The sequence below is a fragment of the Lissotriton helveticus genome, chromosome 12 (assembly GCF_964261635.1).
Source record: "Lissotriton helveticus chromosome 12, aLisHel1.1, whole genome shotgun sequence".
Classification (NCBI taxonomy): domain Eukaryota; kingdom Metazoa; phylum Chordata; class Amphibia; order Caudata; family Salamandridae; genus Lissotriton; species Lissotriton helveticus.
The window spans coordinates 456,755,696-456,773,861 of record NC_136073.1 but is presented as its reverse complement, the minus strand read 5'-3'; the positions used below and the strand labels follow the sequence as shown (position 1 = coordinate 456,773,861).

Sequence of the window (18,166 nt, the reverse complement as noted above, 5' to 3'; positions counted from 1 at the left end):
TATGTCCCTCTAGGCGTGGCGGGATGGGGGTTGCGAGCTATTTGGGGATTTATATCCCAACGAGAACTTTCTCTCCTTCAAAGATGTAGAGGCTGAGTTTGGGGTGGAGACAGGTAATTTTCTACACTATACAGGACTGGCCAAAATCGCTAGGCAGACTGGACAGCGCTCCCCGTGGCGCTGGCGGCATCTGATACGCTGGGGGCCTTGTTGACCTGTGGGTCAGAGCAACACTTGGGGTCCTTACTGTATAAAGCCATGGTGGCGGTTGTCGTTACTCATCCTTTACAGGCCGGGATGGCGTGGGATGCAGATCTGGAAGACCCACTCTCGTATACAGACTGGGCTTGTGTTTGTACCTTGACAAAGACTGTTTCTAGCAATGCTTGCTTTAAACTGGTTCATATTAACTTTCTCTATCGCACTTATGTGATGCGCCTGGTTTTTCACTGGGTAGCCCGGGTTTGTTCCTCTGCTTATCCTTGCGTGGCTTCTTAGGGGCAGATTTCCTGCATATGGCTTGGGGGTGCCCACCAGTGCAGGCCTTTTCGCCCTGGTGGCTGCTAAGCTTACACTCACCACGGTACTGCAGGCCACTCTTACACCACAGTTCTGTTTGTTGGGGAACATTTGCAGGCCCAGGGGTCAAAAAATGGCATATAAGTATTTACAGCTGGTCTTGGTGTTGGCCAGGCAGCGAGTAGCTATCACTTGGATGGGGCAGCATGCCCCATCGGAGGAACTCTGGAACAGAGATTGGTAGAGTGGCCATTGGCAGATGAACTCCATATGAAACCTAGCAGGAGGGATGCCAAGCTTCAGGATGACCTGGATGCCTAGGTGGCCCTGGGTGAAAGATTTTGGACCCTTAAAGGTCCACACTTAAGTGACAAAAGCACTGATAGGACATGTAAAAACGCCATTGACTTTTCTGTATTTGGCTATGACTGGTTGTAATCCTCAAATGTCTAACTGTTCTACTAATGATCACTTTTCTCCTGTGAAACTGTTATTGATACTACAATTGACTGTCCCTTATGATCATTTTGCACTGTGACTATTGTTGTAAGTGCTGCATGGTTGGTTGTCATTGATAACTTGAAACTGAATTTAAAAAGTCATGGAGACCCAAACATATCCATAAATTTACACAACTGTAAACTGATCCTTGTACCAAAATGCTCATGTACACACTCAGTCACACAACTATACTTGATAAGTAAACATAACGGCATAAGGATGAGTATAGCCATTAATTCTGGAAATGTTATGTCTTATCACCTTGGGACTGAGCGTAAACGGTGAAACTAAATACGGTTGTCACCTGTGGCAGTGCATTTGGTGAGAGTGAGTGAGAGTGTGAGAGTGTGAGAGTGTGAGAGTGTGAGAGTGTGAGAGTGTGAGAGTGTGAGAGTGTGAGAGAGTGAGTGAGTGAGTGAGTGAGTGAGTGTGTGTGTGTGTGTGTGTGTGTGTGTGTGTGTGTGTGTGTGTGTGTGTGTGTGTGTGTGTGTGTGTGTGTGTGTGTGTGTGTGTGTGTGTGTGTGTGTGTGTGTGTGTGTACACGAATTGGTTGGAGTAGGAGAAAGCGGGAGCAAGGAAGATGAAGTAGGAATAGGACTTTGCAAGAGTAGGAATAAGTAGGAGTAAGAAGGAGCAGGTGAACGTAGGTGGGAGTAAGCAGAAGTAGGCAAAATAAACAATAGGAGTAGGAGTAAGTAAAAGAAAGAGTAGGATTATGGAAGACTAAGAGTAAGTAGAAGTAAGATCAGGAGTAAAGGTATGAATAGATATGGAAGTAACAGATTAGGTATGAGCACTTCTGGGTAGGGAGACGTAAAGTAAGAAGCAAGTAGGAACAACAGTAAGTAGGAGCAGAAAGGAATACGTAGGAGTGTACAGGAATAAGTAGGAGTGTAAACAGAATAAGAAGTGCTGGGGTAAATGCAATATTAAAGGTACGTATTAGTGTAGGATAAGAGTGGAGGTATGTAGAAGTAAGGCTAGTAATAAGTAGGAGTAAAGGTAAGAGTAAATAGGATTATCAAGAAGTAAAGTTAAGTAAGATTAGGAATAGGCAGGACTAAGAGTAAGTGGGAGTGAGATCTCCACTAACTACGAGCAGGAGTAAGCATAGACATGTGAAGGTAGGAGCAGGTGTAAGTAAGTGTAGGAATAAGTACAACAGAAGTAAACAGAAATAAGATTTGGCATAACTTTGAGTAAAAGTACGAATCATTATAGGAGTAGGCAAGAGTAGGTAGCAGAAAAAGAATAGGGAGAAGTAAAAAAGTACCAGTAAAAGTGTGAACAAGATGGCAGGAGTAAGTAGGAGTATGAAGGGAACTTTTCATTAAGCACTGTTGTACCATACTTCGGTAGGTCAAAGATCACTTGCGTGCAGCTAAAATAGGTTCTTGGTACGTGTTGTTATAGTGCTCAGAAATGCTTTACCCAGAGCAACAACAACGTTGTGCTGTTCCACCAGGTGGGGTACAATCTCTAGATGTATTGAGAGGTAGAGACCAGCCTGGTCTCTGGCATAAGCCGTGTGAGGAAGAGGGACACAGCGGAAGGTTGCTGTGGTGCATGTCTGACTCCAGTTCCTGGGCTGGAACCCCTGTGATCCTCCTTTTATAAACAAGGGTTAGCTTTGTGATACACTGCTTGCTCTGCCTGGAAGGCGACACCTAACAAAAGTATAATGCTAACGTTAGAAAATAATGTCTCATCAGCTTGTAGGGTCAGTGCTGGCTCCCGGTCGGAAGAATCAAGCTCAGATTAGTGTAGAAAGATAGTGAGTCCGCCCAGCAAAAATCTTGAATTATAGAAATTATTAAGAAGCCGTCCATTGATGTTCTCCTACAAAGCAGCTATAGTGTTACTTCTACACATTTAATTTAAGGGAATATTAGAATTTCTTAAAATATCTACTTGCCCAAGATATTTACTTGTCTTGTGCAGAAATCCACTTGTCTGATTTGGACAATGCAGATTATGGAAGCATTTTCATTATATCGGAGCTAAAATAATCCCCTCTCTGATTATGCCACAGCCAATATTAGGTCAGGGTATGGATTCTAGCAAGATTCTGATTAAACACCTTTCTTCCTATGCCAGACTCTGGGCAGCTCAAATATTTGGATACTCACAGGCCTTGCATATGCAGAGGCTTTATTTTGGCTACCTGCTGGATCACAATAGGGCTCCAAAAATTTACTGTCATTAAGTTGGAGTTTCAACCAGAGCAAAGGTCAAGATATATCATCGTTCTCTTTCTTTAGTTTCTGATGAAGTGCCTTGTGAATTTATCTGGCAATTATACTTTTAATCATTCCCTCAATGTCACTGAATATTTCTGTTGATAAACTCAGATTCTCCTTTTTGGTTAGGCTGCCAACGGAGGCTGACATTCGCCCCTTGACGAGACTGTTTAAGTCTTGGGCAGATTACTTCACCTCTCTGTTGCACAGTTCCCTGGTTTTCAATAAATGTGAGCACATACCAATTCACCTGCATGAAGATTAACATTTTTCAGGTGAATAAACCTACTTATAGGGGCTGGAAGTAGAAGGGAAGTGGTTTTACCTGGAATCTGGGGATCAGGGTTCGATCCCCGGGTCCCGCGGCAGGTTAGCCCAGCACCATGCGACTCTGGGCAATAGCTTGCTTAATCTTCCCGACGGCCCCCAGCGCCTAGAGACCCTAACGGGTGATTGTGCGCTATACAAATGTGGATTCTTATTATTATTATTATTACCGAGGGCTAAAATATCCTGTGAGTTTGTGCAACCACGCAAACTTACATGTTGAAGAGTATTCAGCACCTCCTCTCCTACCTCCTCCCACCCTCGAAAAATCCGACATTTAGTCCTAACGAGAGCAGAAGTAAAACTTTTTCCAGGGTGGGAAGGGAGTTTCTCGATTGTGTGTAGGTGAGGGGGGGGGGGGGGGTTATAATTTCTTCTAGGAGAAAAAAGAAATTAAAGTTTAACAGGGAAATTTGCACTTTATTGGCAGTTTACGCATGTATATTTGCTCATGAAAAAATTTAATTGGCAAACATTTACTAGAAGTATGCCTAGTGAAAACCTAAAACTGTCACAGGTTTCCAGGTCCCCTTCTTTATATTTTTGTGAAGTCTTAACAGTAGTACATTTCCAACAACACAAGGTCAAAGACCTGCAGGTGCATTTTCTGTGACTTTGTTTAATTGGGCTCATATTGGTATTATAGAGCTCATGCTAATTTCGCAATGGTAGTTCCTTATTAACTTTTTAGATCTGGTCATGCATTAAACACTTTTAAGTAAATGATGCTTTAGAAAAAAAATATTTTGAAAGCAAACAAATTGCATAATAGTGCAGCAAAACTGTAACCTTTGCTTCGCTTCAAGATGCAAATATTTTTGGGTTCATAATTTGCATTAAAAATAAAATCACCAATTTTGCATCCACTCATGCGCATATTTCTATATAATAAATTAGTATTCTGGGAGCATCCTAATTAGCCGAAAATTATTACGTTTTTCGAATATTGTTTTGGCACCACTATCATTAATGGAAGGTGAGCTTACAGCTACTTATATTTCCTTACAGTGCTCACCATCACAGTAAATGCTTGTGTTAATGAATCATAAATAGAATTTTGAACATTTTATACTTTTTTAAACATTTTAATTAATTTTACAGCATTAATAGTCAGTTACATCATACAGCTGGTATCAATATGTTGTTATTTGTGATTAGATTAAACCAATGCGAGTTCTATTCCCCTCCCCCATCCCCCCAAGTGGAACTCAGGTGTATTACCTTAATGAAAACATGTTGGTGTAGATAAAGGTATGCAACAAGGAGAGATCACAGTATATAATGAACTAGCTACAGGTCCGCACTTCCGAGCCACGAGTGATCCCCAAGGCTGCCTGCGACCACATCACATAACAGTGCATATATCATGTATTATAGCAATTTGCTTTTCGTCTGCGCCATCCCGAACCAATGTCCCCTCCCCAGTCTGTAGGTCCAAGAGCATCTGTCTCCATGCCCTTAGATCATCTTCTAGCTTCTCATCTTTTCTAACATGTTTCATTCTAACCTCTTCTGCAGTCGCCCACTCCATCATATCCCGCAGCCATTCCCCATGACCTGGTGGGTTTACATTCAGCCATTTAATTGCAATTCACCGTTTGGCGAGTGCTAATCCCAGGCTCAGAAATTTATGACTTAACTTTCTTTTGACCGGAGCCGGGCGAAGACCTAACAATACTTCACAGCGGTACTCGCAAATTCCCATCCAGTAGCTTGTTTAATTGTCTGTAGGACCACCCTCCAATACGGCTCAATGTGTGCACATTGCCAAACAATATGCAGGAAGTCAGCCGCAGGGGCCCTGCATCACGGGCACTCGTCTGAACTCTTGATGTAGATACCATGCAAGGTCTTAAGGGTAACATCTTTACCCAAGCCCTTTTCCCATCTAGCATGTGCTTTAGGGGTGATCGACTGAGTATCATCTCATAGCGCTCTACATAGGTGAGTTAGAAGTCTCCGACACCCGTCATATCCAACTGTCTATTCAGTGTCTGGGAGGGGGCAGGTTCTTCTGGGAAACTAGGCCAGAGTTTACATGCAGTGGCTGACATCTTGTTATATTGTATTATCCCAGTCAAGGGCAAATGAGTCTGTCGCATCTTCTCAGGTTATAAATTGACCCCCCAGATATAAATCTCTTAGCACGGCACAACCTCTGTTTTTCCATTTTCTCACTGACATGGTATTTTCTAGATCTACAAAGGGTTTGAGCGCCCAAATCAGTATATAGGGTGCAAATGGGGCCCTACTTAGGACTGTTGTGACCACTCGCTCCCAAATGCGGCCCACCTGCCTAACTAAAAATCAGTAAGTGTCCGTGTTGTGTGCCCGAATCATGAGGAGCTCCGGCAGGAGGTGTGGGCGCAGGCGGTAAGTACTGCCCTACACAGGGAAGAAACGGTGGGGTTACGTAAATATCCTATAGCACAATCCTGGGATGACATCCTCAAAACCCTCACGCATCCCCCTGACACACCACGCGCACCACCCATACAACAGGAAGGTGATACTACTTGAAGTTTCGGCTGGTGGACACGACATGTCATATACAGTGTTGAATTATACCACACCTATCGGGATAGAATGCAACCATGCGTACTTGGCGACATTCCATAGGTACACATTTAGCTATAAGGTACCCTGGCGTCCCCATGACCGTAATTAGAGCAGAAAATGCAGCCCGCACTCATTAGAAACGATCCAGCTCGGCAGCTATCCAACTCAGATGGCTATTCTCCTAACGATTTTAAGTTTTATCTGGCACTTAATATCTTTCTTAGCCATTTTCTCCATTATACGTTTCTTCTCCCCCCCCCCTTATTTTGTCTTTTGTTTTCAGTTGCAGTTCACAGTTTTGCAAATTATCAAAATTACAAAAGCGTGTGATTTACGTCTTAGGAGGTGCCGGGAACGCCGCAAGTACCTCTCAGCTGCCTGACGTGCCCACGTGTAGGCACCTTCTGATTAAGTGCTACGCACCCAGGGTACATACATTGATATACCAGCAGAGACAACAGAATATGGACACAGTTAGAACCTCATATATGTATATTGCCATGTGTGCTGTAGTTATGTGTTCACTTTGACTGCTTGGCGACAATGCCCAATTTTATACATCTGAGCCCATGGTGCCATCTCATTCTCTGTAAACATAACATACGCAATAATGTGTTGTGAATGTATAATATAAAGAAAAAAATGCAATAAGATATATATTTTTTTTAAATGAGGAACTCCGGCAGGCCTCAACGACCATCTAGGTGGGCCAACAGCATCTTCTACCAATTATCCTCCTCATCTAACCAGTGGATCGCATGTTGGAGGTTTGCTGCCATATTATAAAACAAAAAGGGGGAGTTCAATACCCCTCTCTCCCAGAGTTGTTGCAACATACACAATCCTATTCTTTTCCGTTTCGTGCACCATAGTGGTACGACGAGGAGGCAATCTAGCTCTCTGAAATACCGTCCGGGGATCTCATACAAGGCTGACCTCCCGATCAGTGTTAGTGGAAGGTCTTTCCAGAGTTGGAACGACGACGCAGGCAGTCCTGTCAAGACCCTACCTATGTCCAGATCCAGGAACCGCTGCTTTTTTGTGGCTATTCTAATACCCAGGTAGTGGACCCCTTCCTGGCTCCATGGCAGTGGAAGTTACCAGGTCCATGTCTGCCAGTATCCCAAGCGGCATAAGTAGTGACTTCTGGTCATTCACCACAACACCGGAGACTGCTGCAAACTCAGACAGAACTGTCTGCAATATTGGCAGTGCCCCGGACGGCTTTCGCAGATACACCAGGGCGTCGTCAGCATAAAGCGATGTTGCATGCACAGTCCCACCTATCTTAATTCCCCATTTCATAAGCCTGCGTCTTAGCAATGCTGCGAGCAGTTCCATTGCCACTGCAAATATTAGCAGCGATAAGGGGCATCCTTGTCGCATCCCACAGCACAGAAGAAGGGACTCCGACACATAGTTGCCAGTTCGGACTCTGGTGATAGGTGCAGTATAAAGTAGTTTTAACCATGCAATGAATTTGGGACCAAACCCCATTTTCCTTAAACATTTTATACTTATGGATGTTTATTTTGCATTAGCAGTGGAAATTTATATTTCCCAAACCCATGGTTTGGCATTGTAAACTGGCAGCCAAATGTTTGCACTGTAGGCGATTAAGTCTACTTGCCGTGGGAAATATCTTTTCGGCAATGTTTTTACCACACATTCGATTTTTTATGCCTTTACCACGCATACCTTTATCACGCATGGTAACTATAGTTAAGGTAAGTATATGTGTGGGTAAGGGTATAGGATGGTAAGGGGGATTTTAGGGTTTAGGGGTGTGTAGGGGTAGAGGGTGGTAAGGGGATTTTAAAGGGTTTAGGTGTGGGTAAGAGCATAGGGTAGGAAGGGAATGTTTAGGGTTATCAAGTGGTAAGGGGACTTTTAGGGTTTAGGGTGGGTAGGAGCCTGGGGTGGTAAGAGTCTTTTTAGGGTTTAGGGGTTGGTACGGGCTAAGGGTGGAAAGGGAGCCTTTAGGGTTTAGGGGTGGGTAGTGGTATTGGGTTGCAAAGATATTTTCAAGGGTTATGGTGTGGGTAGGGGCATATGATGATAAGAGTAATTAATCGAAGGGCAGTCCCCTCCCAAAAAGAAAAAAAAACAAATACAAAATATATATGACCGAGAGAACGAGAAAGAGACAGAGGTTTAACTTACCTTACTTATGCTTACCTTGTGGTAAAACATCATTTGGGGATGGGTTGCACACCTCCTGTTTTCATTAGTTTTCCAAAGTTATTCGAAGTTCATTTGTCTTTCAATTTTGATTATGCGTGCACAATGGAAACGTGCTCAGCCCAACCGTCACTTGTTCAATTAAACAACATCCTAAATGGAACAACTCGGTGTCCCAAACCAGTGGCACAGCGAAATACCGCAATTAGCAGTCTGTTTAATTTTCACCTTTTGTCCTTTTACTCAATTGTTCATAGTTCCTTTTTTCGTAGTTTTATCCAAATAAACATGTACACTTTTTTTGTTACACTCAGCATGTGAGATAAGAGGCAATTTCCCAAATGCAAACTATTGACTCAAAGTATATTTAATAGGAGGATGTTACACTAACATATATGTATATTGTAATTTTCAGTTACCCCTGACGAAGAGCCATAATGGCTTGAAATGCATTGGGCGTGAATAAACTGCTTTTTAAGAACTTGGCTTTAGTACGTGTTTAAGAAGAAGGTTCGGAAGGCCCATCTTTAACATAAGAAACTTGGGAAATTGCCTCTTACCTCACATGCTGAGTGTAACAAAAAAGTGTACATGTTTATTTGGATAAAACTACGAAAAAAGGAACTATGAACAATTGAGTAAAAGGACAAAAGGTGAAAATTAAACAGACTGCTAATTGCGGTATTTCGCTGTGCCACTGGTTTGGGACACCGAGTTGTTCCATTTAGGATGTTGTTTAGTTGAACACGTGACGGTTGGGCTGAGCACGTTTCCATTGTGCACGCATAATCAAAATTGAAAGACAAATGAACTTCGAATAACTTTGGAAAACTAATGAAAACAGGAGGTGTGCAACCCATCCCCAAATGATGTTTTGCAAAAATTAGCCCCGGGGTTTGCACCCTAATACAACGGATTACATATGAAGGAACAATCGTAATTTACGATGACATTCGACATGTGAGACGGAACATCCACGTTCGTGAAGCATGTTTATTTTTTGAAAAGTCAGAACATTACTGAATAATTGATGTGTTTAACATTCACAATTACACCGATTTCATCGGGTTTCAATGGCTATTGTTACAATGTGGACAGCTTTGCACAAGTTATGGGCACCGGGATAAATGATAGAGGGAAAGGATGCATTGTGGGAGTTAGAGTGCTCACAATGGCACAGGGTGAAAGAGAAGGTCAGGTGACAATTACGTAATTAGTGCGGGAACGGGTTGGAGATGAGGAGTGGAAATAGGGCTTTTAAAACATGGAACTGCACAACTTAGGATCATTTCTCTGGCGAGGAAGCAAGGAACATGACGGATTTTTAGCACAATGAAGGATCATTAGCAGGTATGCCAGAGCGATGAAGGGAAACGGAGAAATGTGAAGAAATCGAAGGAAGGGAGAGACTGATAATGGGGAAGGTATCGGGAGGGTTCAGTGGAGAGTTGTGATGGCAGAGGATGATTTAAATGTTAACGAAAAATGCAGGGGAGAGTGGATAGAGTAGGAAGAAGAAAAGCATAAATCATTTAGCAAGGAAGGTTTCCGCACGAAGATAATTGAACTAATGGGGTTGATTTAAAGGGGTGCGACATTCTGAGGAAAATGGAAAAGCAAATATTTGGTGACCACATGTAAATGAATTTTTAAGTAGTATATTGAAATAAATGCAAACTATTGACTCAAAGTATATGTAATAGGAGGATGTTACACTAACATATATGTATATTGTAATTTTCAGTTACCCCTGACGAAGAGCTATAATGGCTTGAAATGCATTGGGAGTGAATAAACTGCTTTTTAAGAACTTGGCTTTAGTACGTGTTAAAGAAGAAGGTTCGGAAGGCCCATCTTTAACATAAGAAACTTGGGAAATTGCCTCTTACCTCACATGCTGAGTGTAACAAAAAAAGTGTACATGTTTATTTGGATAAAACTACGAAAAAAGGAACTATGAACAATTGAGTAAAAGGACAAAAGGTGAAAATTAAACAGACTGCTAATTGCGGTATTTCGCTGTGCCACTGGTTTGGGACACCGAGTTGTTCCATTTAGGATGTTGTACCTTGTGGTAAAGGCATATGCGAGCTAAAGGCCTACGTTGTAAACAACGCGTAGTAAAGGCATGCGAGGTCAAGGCATGCGTTGTAAAGTCATATAACCCTTGTCCTTTGGTCAACAAAGTGAAAATGCAGACTTGTCCTTAACCCCAAACAATATCCCCTGGATGTCTATCATAGGTATTCCACAGCCCCAATTCCACTTCTCTTGAAAATCCTTGAAGAAGTAGCAATAAGTGCACTTTAGTCACACTTGAAACTACATGAGTGCTTGATAATGGGCAGTCAGATTTTCAACCACAGGGAGGGACTGGGATGGCCCTAAAGACTTACAGCTGTCCTATGGATTTCTTTCAGCACTGGCATTCCATATTTGGGTCCTGTGTCGTTTTGGAAGTGTTTGAACTGGGATTGAAAGATTCTAACAACCCTGCTACTATCCAATCTTCAAAACTCTGAAATCAACTCAATATCAGGACACTTGGTTTACACATCTCTGCTAGGAAAGACCTCGAATCTAACAAATTCTTATAAGGACAGCTAGCCAGGCAAGCCCCTCTTTCTTACAATTTCATTATGTGTACTGACTATTCAGTTAACATTGGACACTTTATGGTGTAATTAACAAAACTTACCGAATTGGTAAACGGCGTATCCCCTTTGGAAATCAACATTTGAGGCCTTTCTGCCACGGACAGAGTCGACAGCATTCTGAAGCAAATAAAAGACAAAGTCATTAGAAAATGCATTTAGATATAAATAATTACCCATAACTGAAATGAGCAGCAACGTGAACTTTAATAACCTATTGGAGGTAAAATAATGATAACTAGATTCTCAGGTATTTCAGCATAAATAATCGGAATTAACTTATCTGTAGCCTTAGCAGGAGAAGATAAGAACGTCATTTAGCCTACTCATAACTGGCCATCAAAATCTACACGAACTATCTAATGTGTTTGCAAATCAAATGCCAAGGATTCTAAATGCATCACTGTCTCCGGGGATTGTTCTCAATTAGCTGCTTTGCTATTGAAGAAACAATGTTTTCATGGACTATCCACTAACACCAGGAATTATAAAATTGAAGAAACAATGTTTTCATGGAGTATCCGTTAACACCAGGAATGATCAAATTGAAGAAACAATGTTTTCATGGACTATCCGCTAACACCAGGAATTATCAAACTATTTCAAACCTAACCTATACATCCAAGCTACTGGAAATGGTTTGTGTTGGACCAGCTTAAAGCTAACATGGAAGCAAACAAACAACATGGCCATTTTAAGCAAGGTTCTAGCCTTTGTGAGCTGGTCCTCATTGCCGTGCACAGTGATTGTCATGGAGGTTGATAGATATGGTGTGGCAGCTCTGCTTATAATGGGCCCTTCAGCTTTACGCAACATACTCAACCAGAAGACTTTAGTAACTTGACTTCAACAAACTAGTGTTAGGGGGCTGGTTCTGGAATAGACTTAACTTATTATTTATGTATCTGAAGGTTTACACATTGTGCTCTGTGACTCCTTTCAGGTACTTGAGAGCTCTAGATAAGATACAGAATGGAGCGTTAGACGATCCATGTCCAAAATTGTTCTGTCATTACGCACGGAGGTGCGACATTTAATTACACGTGCCCTGGAACAGCTTTGTTTTCAAATATGTTTAGATTAAGTTGTAATATGGTTCCATTAATTGTTTCAAATAATTAGGTAAGGACACAGTTCTCAGGATTAATTCATACTCTTTATTAAATTCACTTGCCAAGATCTGTTTTGTGATTTGATTGGTTCTTCAGGGCCAAAAAACGTTCATGAGGCAATCATTAAAAACACAAATACAAGGGCAAATAAATATGTGCGTACCTATTTCAATGTTATATTGTGTACATCAACATTTCTCTACACTGTTTTCCATATAAAGTAATTAAAATATCCTCATCTCATGATTTTATTGCAAGACACCTTGGATCTCCGAGCAATTTAAACTCCCCTGTGGGGTACCACAGGGATTGTCCCTGAGCCCTACGCTTTTCAATCTCTATGTTACCCCGCTGGCTACAACTATCAGACAGTTCGGCTTCTCAGTGGTCTCGTACACTAATGACACCAAATTAGTTGTGTCAGTTTCAAGTAACGTTGAAGAGACAGCAGATCGATTTAATCGCTGTATGACTCAGGTCAACCAGTCAATGAGGTCTAACTGCCAAAAATTGAACGGCAGAAAGACAGAGCTTCTTCTATTAGGCACCGTCACCTAATTTTGGTGACCCAGATGGTGGCCCCCAGTTTGGGAGACCTTCCAGTTCCAGTGCAGAAGGTGAAAAACTTAGGGTTCACCTTTGATGACAAACTGACCTTCAAAAATTAGATCAGTACCCTCGCCTCAACTATCTTTTTCATCTTAAAAATAATCAGGAAAGTTTTCCCTTTCATCCCGCCTGACTCCCTAAAAACACTTGTAATAGCACTAAGCCCTGCCCAGAGTGAACTATGGTAATGCTTTGTGCATGGCTATCCAATCGTAGTATCTACAGAGGCAACAGCATCTCCAAAATGTGGCAGCTAGACTACTGCTGGATATCCCTAGGTCCCAGCTAGCCTCCCACTGTCTGAGAACCCTACAATGGCTCCCAGTAGACAAGAGTATCACATTTAAATCCCAATGCCTAGCTTTCAAGGCACAGCATGATGCCAGTCCTCATTTTCAGAAGAAACATCTGAACTGGTATGTGTCTTCCAGAAATCTAAGATCCATGCATAGCAAACTCCTACAAACTCCCAGATTCAAGAAAGCTCAATGGGGCGGAATAAACTTCTTGTTAGGGATGGTCAAAACATGGAACTCACTCCCAGCCTGCATAAAGAATAGCCCTACGCTGTGATCTTTTAGGAATTCACTAAAAACCTGGCTCTTCACCAACTAAAATTTTCATTTACAGTTTCATCTGCACCCTACTGTATTTTCTGGTATCAGCGCCTAGACCCCCCAGGGCATTCGTGCGCTATATAAATGCACAAATCAAATCAAATATCTGTTGCATTGAACACTGTTACATGTATCACCAAATTATCTCTCAAGAGAAAAAATTACCTAGTTTCATCATTCCTTTTAGTGTTTTATTCATGACGGCATGAAGTATTGTGACTTCATTGGTTTACCAATGAATTAATTATAATCAGCAAAGAATAATTCCTAGTAACATCCTACATCACACCCGCGTAATTGTTGAGCCAATTTATAACCAGTCAGATAAATCTACTTTTGATATGCAAAAACAACAGTTGATGGACAGAATGCAGAACAATGTCATACATTCACCCCAGTACAGATATCTGGGCCTAAATCCATCGTTTTTTTGCACTCCACACCACCCCAGTTCAGACATGGCCATATGCAAATCAGCCTTGACCCTGTGCCTCATGGGAACAGTCCAGCCCGAACTGCCAAGCCATGTCTTTCCTGGACCAGAATCAAGCATCCTAGGACCGGTTTCTGGCTATCAGCCGTCTTCAGCCAGGATAGCTTGACTCCAGTGGTGTGGAGCGCATGGGACTCACGTCTGAGAATACCCATCCCACTCGGGGTGACATATGCAAAAACAACAGTTGATGGACAGAATACAGAACAATGTCATACATTCACCCCAGTACAGAGATCTGGGCCTAAATCCATCGTTTTTTTGCACTCCTCACCACCCCAGTTCAGACATGGTCATATGCAATTCAGCCTTGACCCTGTGCCTCATGGGAACAGTCCAGCCCGAACTGCCAAGCCATATCTTTCCTGGACCGGAATCAAGCATCCTAGGACCGGTTTCTGGCTATCAGCAGTGAATGTATGACATTGTTCTGCATTCTGTCCATCAACTGTTGTTTTTGCATTTGTCACCCCGAGTGGGATGGGTATGCTCAGACGTGAGTCCAATGCTCTCCACACTACTGGAGTCAAGCTATTCTGGCTGAAGACGGCTGATAGCCAGAAACCGGCCCTAGGATGCTTGATTCCGGTCCAGGAAAGACATGGCTTGGCAGTTCGGGCTGGACTGTTCCCATGAGGCACAGGGTCAAGTCTGATTTGCATATGGCCATGTCTGAACTGGGGTGGTGTGGAGTGCAAAAAAACGATGGATTTAGGCCCAGATCTCTGTACTGGGTGAATGTATGACATTGTTCTGCATTCTGTCCATCAACTGTTGTTTTTACTTTTGATATGCAACTCCTCCATTTGTATTAGAACCCGTAATCATGCGCATAAAGGTACTCAAATTAGCAGCTCAATAGTTAATATGAATCAGTTATACGAACCCATAATACACTTCATATTATGTACATATATATCAAAGTGCTCTCTCAATATTTACATCATCTATTTAATGGCTGCTAATTACATGTTCTCATACTGTCCTAATTTTAACCTCTTCATATACCGTACCCATTCAGATAAAATAGTCTTCATGCCAATGCTCTTAATTCTAGTTCTATTTTATTTATTAATATCCAACCTATATTTGTTAATGTAATGTAATGCTTTTTTACATGCGGATTATGAATTGACCTTATAAATTCAGCTGTACTCGTCGCTCCAAGTCAGGAATTTACTACTTTGTTTGTGGTAACGCTCCTTTGCCAAAACATTATAACCAATTATATATATATATATCCACTTATCTAAGGAGATATATTAGCAACGTTAACTTAATACATTATTTATCCATACTATCTCTCTTCAGAAGAGTATCAGGCTTAGTGCCTCTGTAGTGGTGGATACATGCTAAACTGTGTGACAAGAGGGCCACCTTTTAAAAGGACTCCCACTATGCATTCTTAGTCGTTATGATCCTGCGCATTCATCTAACAAAAGTATCAGCTACTCTGTGGTCACATAAAATGCCCCTCTGTGTGCACCTACGCCTGCACGTGGATACCGCTATATCACAATTTCAGTCTCTATGTTGTATCCTCATTCATTGCAGCTTTGATCTTTCTTCTATTAGCTTACAAATAGCGTGCATCTCATATTTGCAAGCATGATAAAAAATTTACAATTATTTTAGATTTGTGAAACTATAAACTTCTATTAATGGTAATTACATTTACAACTTTGGAGAATAAAAAACTCAAAGGACGTAAACCTATTGACTCGATCTATCGGTGCAGTTCTGTCGTATAGCATCTCCTTCTGCTAGCACTTCTGTGCCCCTCAATTTTAAATAGACCCTTCACTTCTTGATATCAACTTTATTATAAGTGAATTCAATTATTTTTGTTGAAATCCCAGCTTTTCATTTAAAACCTCCCAATTGTACATATAACACGCAAATGAGAATCATTTTCTTGAATACTTGTTAAGTTTTCTTGAATACTTGTTAAGTTGGTCTCCATCGTGACTCAAACCTGGGTGTTTAATGAATTCGACTCTTAATGTCTGTAAACTTACCACTTAGCTACTAAATACCTCTTTGTCTGAAATTACTTTCTTACTGCATTTTTGACTATACTGAATACTGCGCTTACAATTCTTGATGCTGGGTTTTTTAAGGAAATACAAAACTTAAGAGAAGGTATTTTGTTATTGTAAATTCAATTTATACTGTTATTATACCCAAAATTCCCAATCAGAGCAGATGGATCATAGTTTTACTCTTAGTATCTGAGATTTCTGTGGCCTTATGTGGTTATTGCGACTTAACTTTATCTCAATAGTGCTCTATCTCAATAGTGCTCTTGTGAGAAGACAATCTGAAGACCTATTCCATTGAGATTCTTATTAAGGTAAACCTTCACCTCTTCATCTGTATACAAACCTCCCTGCACAGACCACAATTTATGAAATCCAAAATGCTTCACGTTTTCTTAGTCTTAATATTCTATCTCCATCACTCCTTTGTGAATGTTGTGTTGTCCAGCCAGTGAATTTGGTCTTGGGTACTTCAGGTTCTGTACGTTCATCCCTGAAATGTACAGCTAGAAGGTATCTCGCGTCTTTATTGCGCAATGCTCTCAGATGTTCCTGCAATCTTATTTTGAGTTTTCTGACAGCTGATCCAACCAACAATTTATTGCACGCACAGGTGATCTCATATACACAAAACAAGGAATTGCAGTTAATAAATTTGTTAATTCGGAAACCCTAATATTTAAAATATCAACAAGTTCCTTTTGTCTACTATTTGTGAACGGACAACAACTGCAATGCTCACATTTGAAAATTCAGTACTTACAATCACTCTGTGCTAGATATATATGGGCTCCAGGGAAACCTCGAAGAGGAGTGCGATATATGACCCTTCCCCGAGAGAGAGGAGGGTGGTCAGTACCCGACTTTGCATATTATTATTACGATTGTATTTTGGTTAATGCACGTATTTTGTTGACTGGGGAAGAGATTAGTAATTTGGCTGAAGCCCCTTCTATCTACCAGATGATTTTGGGCTCTGAGATGAAGTGTTTTTGTTTAAAAGACTAGATGGCAGCTATTTTAAAAGAACCTATTTTAAGGTGTTAAATGCTGTCTTTGAAGTCTGCAATTTTGTTCGCAGAAGCTTTAGGATTCCTGCACTGTCAGTATATACTCCTACGGATGCCACTGGACTTTTACCCTCAATCTTTTGGGACCAAGTAGCAGCTAGTTGGAGAGAGAAGGGCATTATCTGACTCGGCAATATGTATCAGGTTGACGGGAGGTTATTCTCATTCTTAACGGTGAAATATTGTTTATCCCTAACCCAATTCTTTACGTTTTTACAAGTAAGGGATTTCCTGGGAAAACATCCAATTTCTACTATAACTTTTAAAATTGTAGAACGCATTAGACGACAGGGAAATATTGGCTTAATTTATAAAATACTTCTAGAAGGAAGAACAGATGATCTGGAAAAGTATAATAATAAATGGAGAATTTGGTTGGGAAACCCTGAAATCACACTGGAGAAGACTCTATCTGTCTGGGAGGATCATTACGGCAGCTAATTTAAAAAGCCAACATCATAAAATGGTTTTTAATGTGTATCATACTCCCGTTAAAATGATGAAGTGGGGAGCCCAGCATGATGGAAAGTGCTTTCGATGTGGAGCAGATGGTGCAGATAGTTTGCACGTGTTCTATGCCTGTACTGCTCTAAATTCTTCGATAGGATCTATAAGAGAAGTTTTTGTCGGTATTATCGGGGTCCCAGATAAAATATCTCAAGCTATAATGCTGTTGGGGATTGTTGAAGAATTGCGTCAGGGGAAACTACTGTATAAATATTGTTATTTAATTTTAATGGCTATGGCGGTTGCACGGATTTCAATAGCCTCTTTTTGGTTACAGCAAGAAGTTTCCACATTTGAAATGTGGCGCGCTAAGTTGTGTGATGTCTATAATTTGGAATACAGTCTATACGCTGTTAACTGGTATAGAAAAAGGAAACTGGGGCTACAGGTTTGGGGGGCCATGAGAGAATATATGGCAGGATAATGCATTTAGGTCAATTTAATCTGTCATGTCTCTGTTACTTTGATGTAATGCTATAGTATGAGGAATCATGGTTTTTGTGTGTATCGTTATGGTGTGTCATAAGTAATGATGGAATTCTATCTATGTATCTTTATGTATCTTGATGCTTTGGATCTTTAATAAACAAAATAAACAACATTAATAAAAAAAAGATTGAGCTTTTCTTTTAGAATTATGCTACGTCTATAGGTTAATTTGTGTATTATTTGTTATACATGTTTTCAGATGTACATCACGTATAACGGATACCAATGCTCCTTCAAACTCTTATACAC

At 41.0% G+C, this 18,166-nt stretch overlaps 1 protein-coding gene across 1 annotated transcript in view; it reads right to left on the bottom strand.

The window, feature by feature from the left end:
* The window catches only part of TRADD (TNFRSF1A associated via death domain), a 177,660-nt gene that overhangs the window by 120,481 nt on the left and 39,013 nt on the right, over positions 1-18,166 (bottom strand). Inside the window, exon 2 of the mRNA XM_078671044.1 lies at positions 11,026-11,101. Coding sequence (XP_078527170.1) covers positions 11,026-11,100 — 75 coding nt within the window. The 5' untranslated portion in view covers position 11,101. The remainder of the gene's footprint in view (positions 1-11,025; positions 11,102-18,166) is intronic.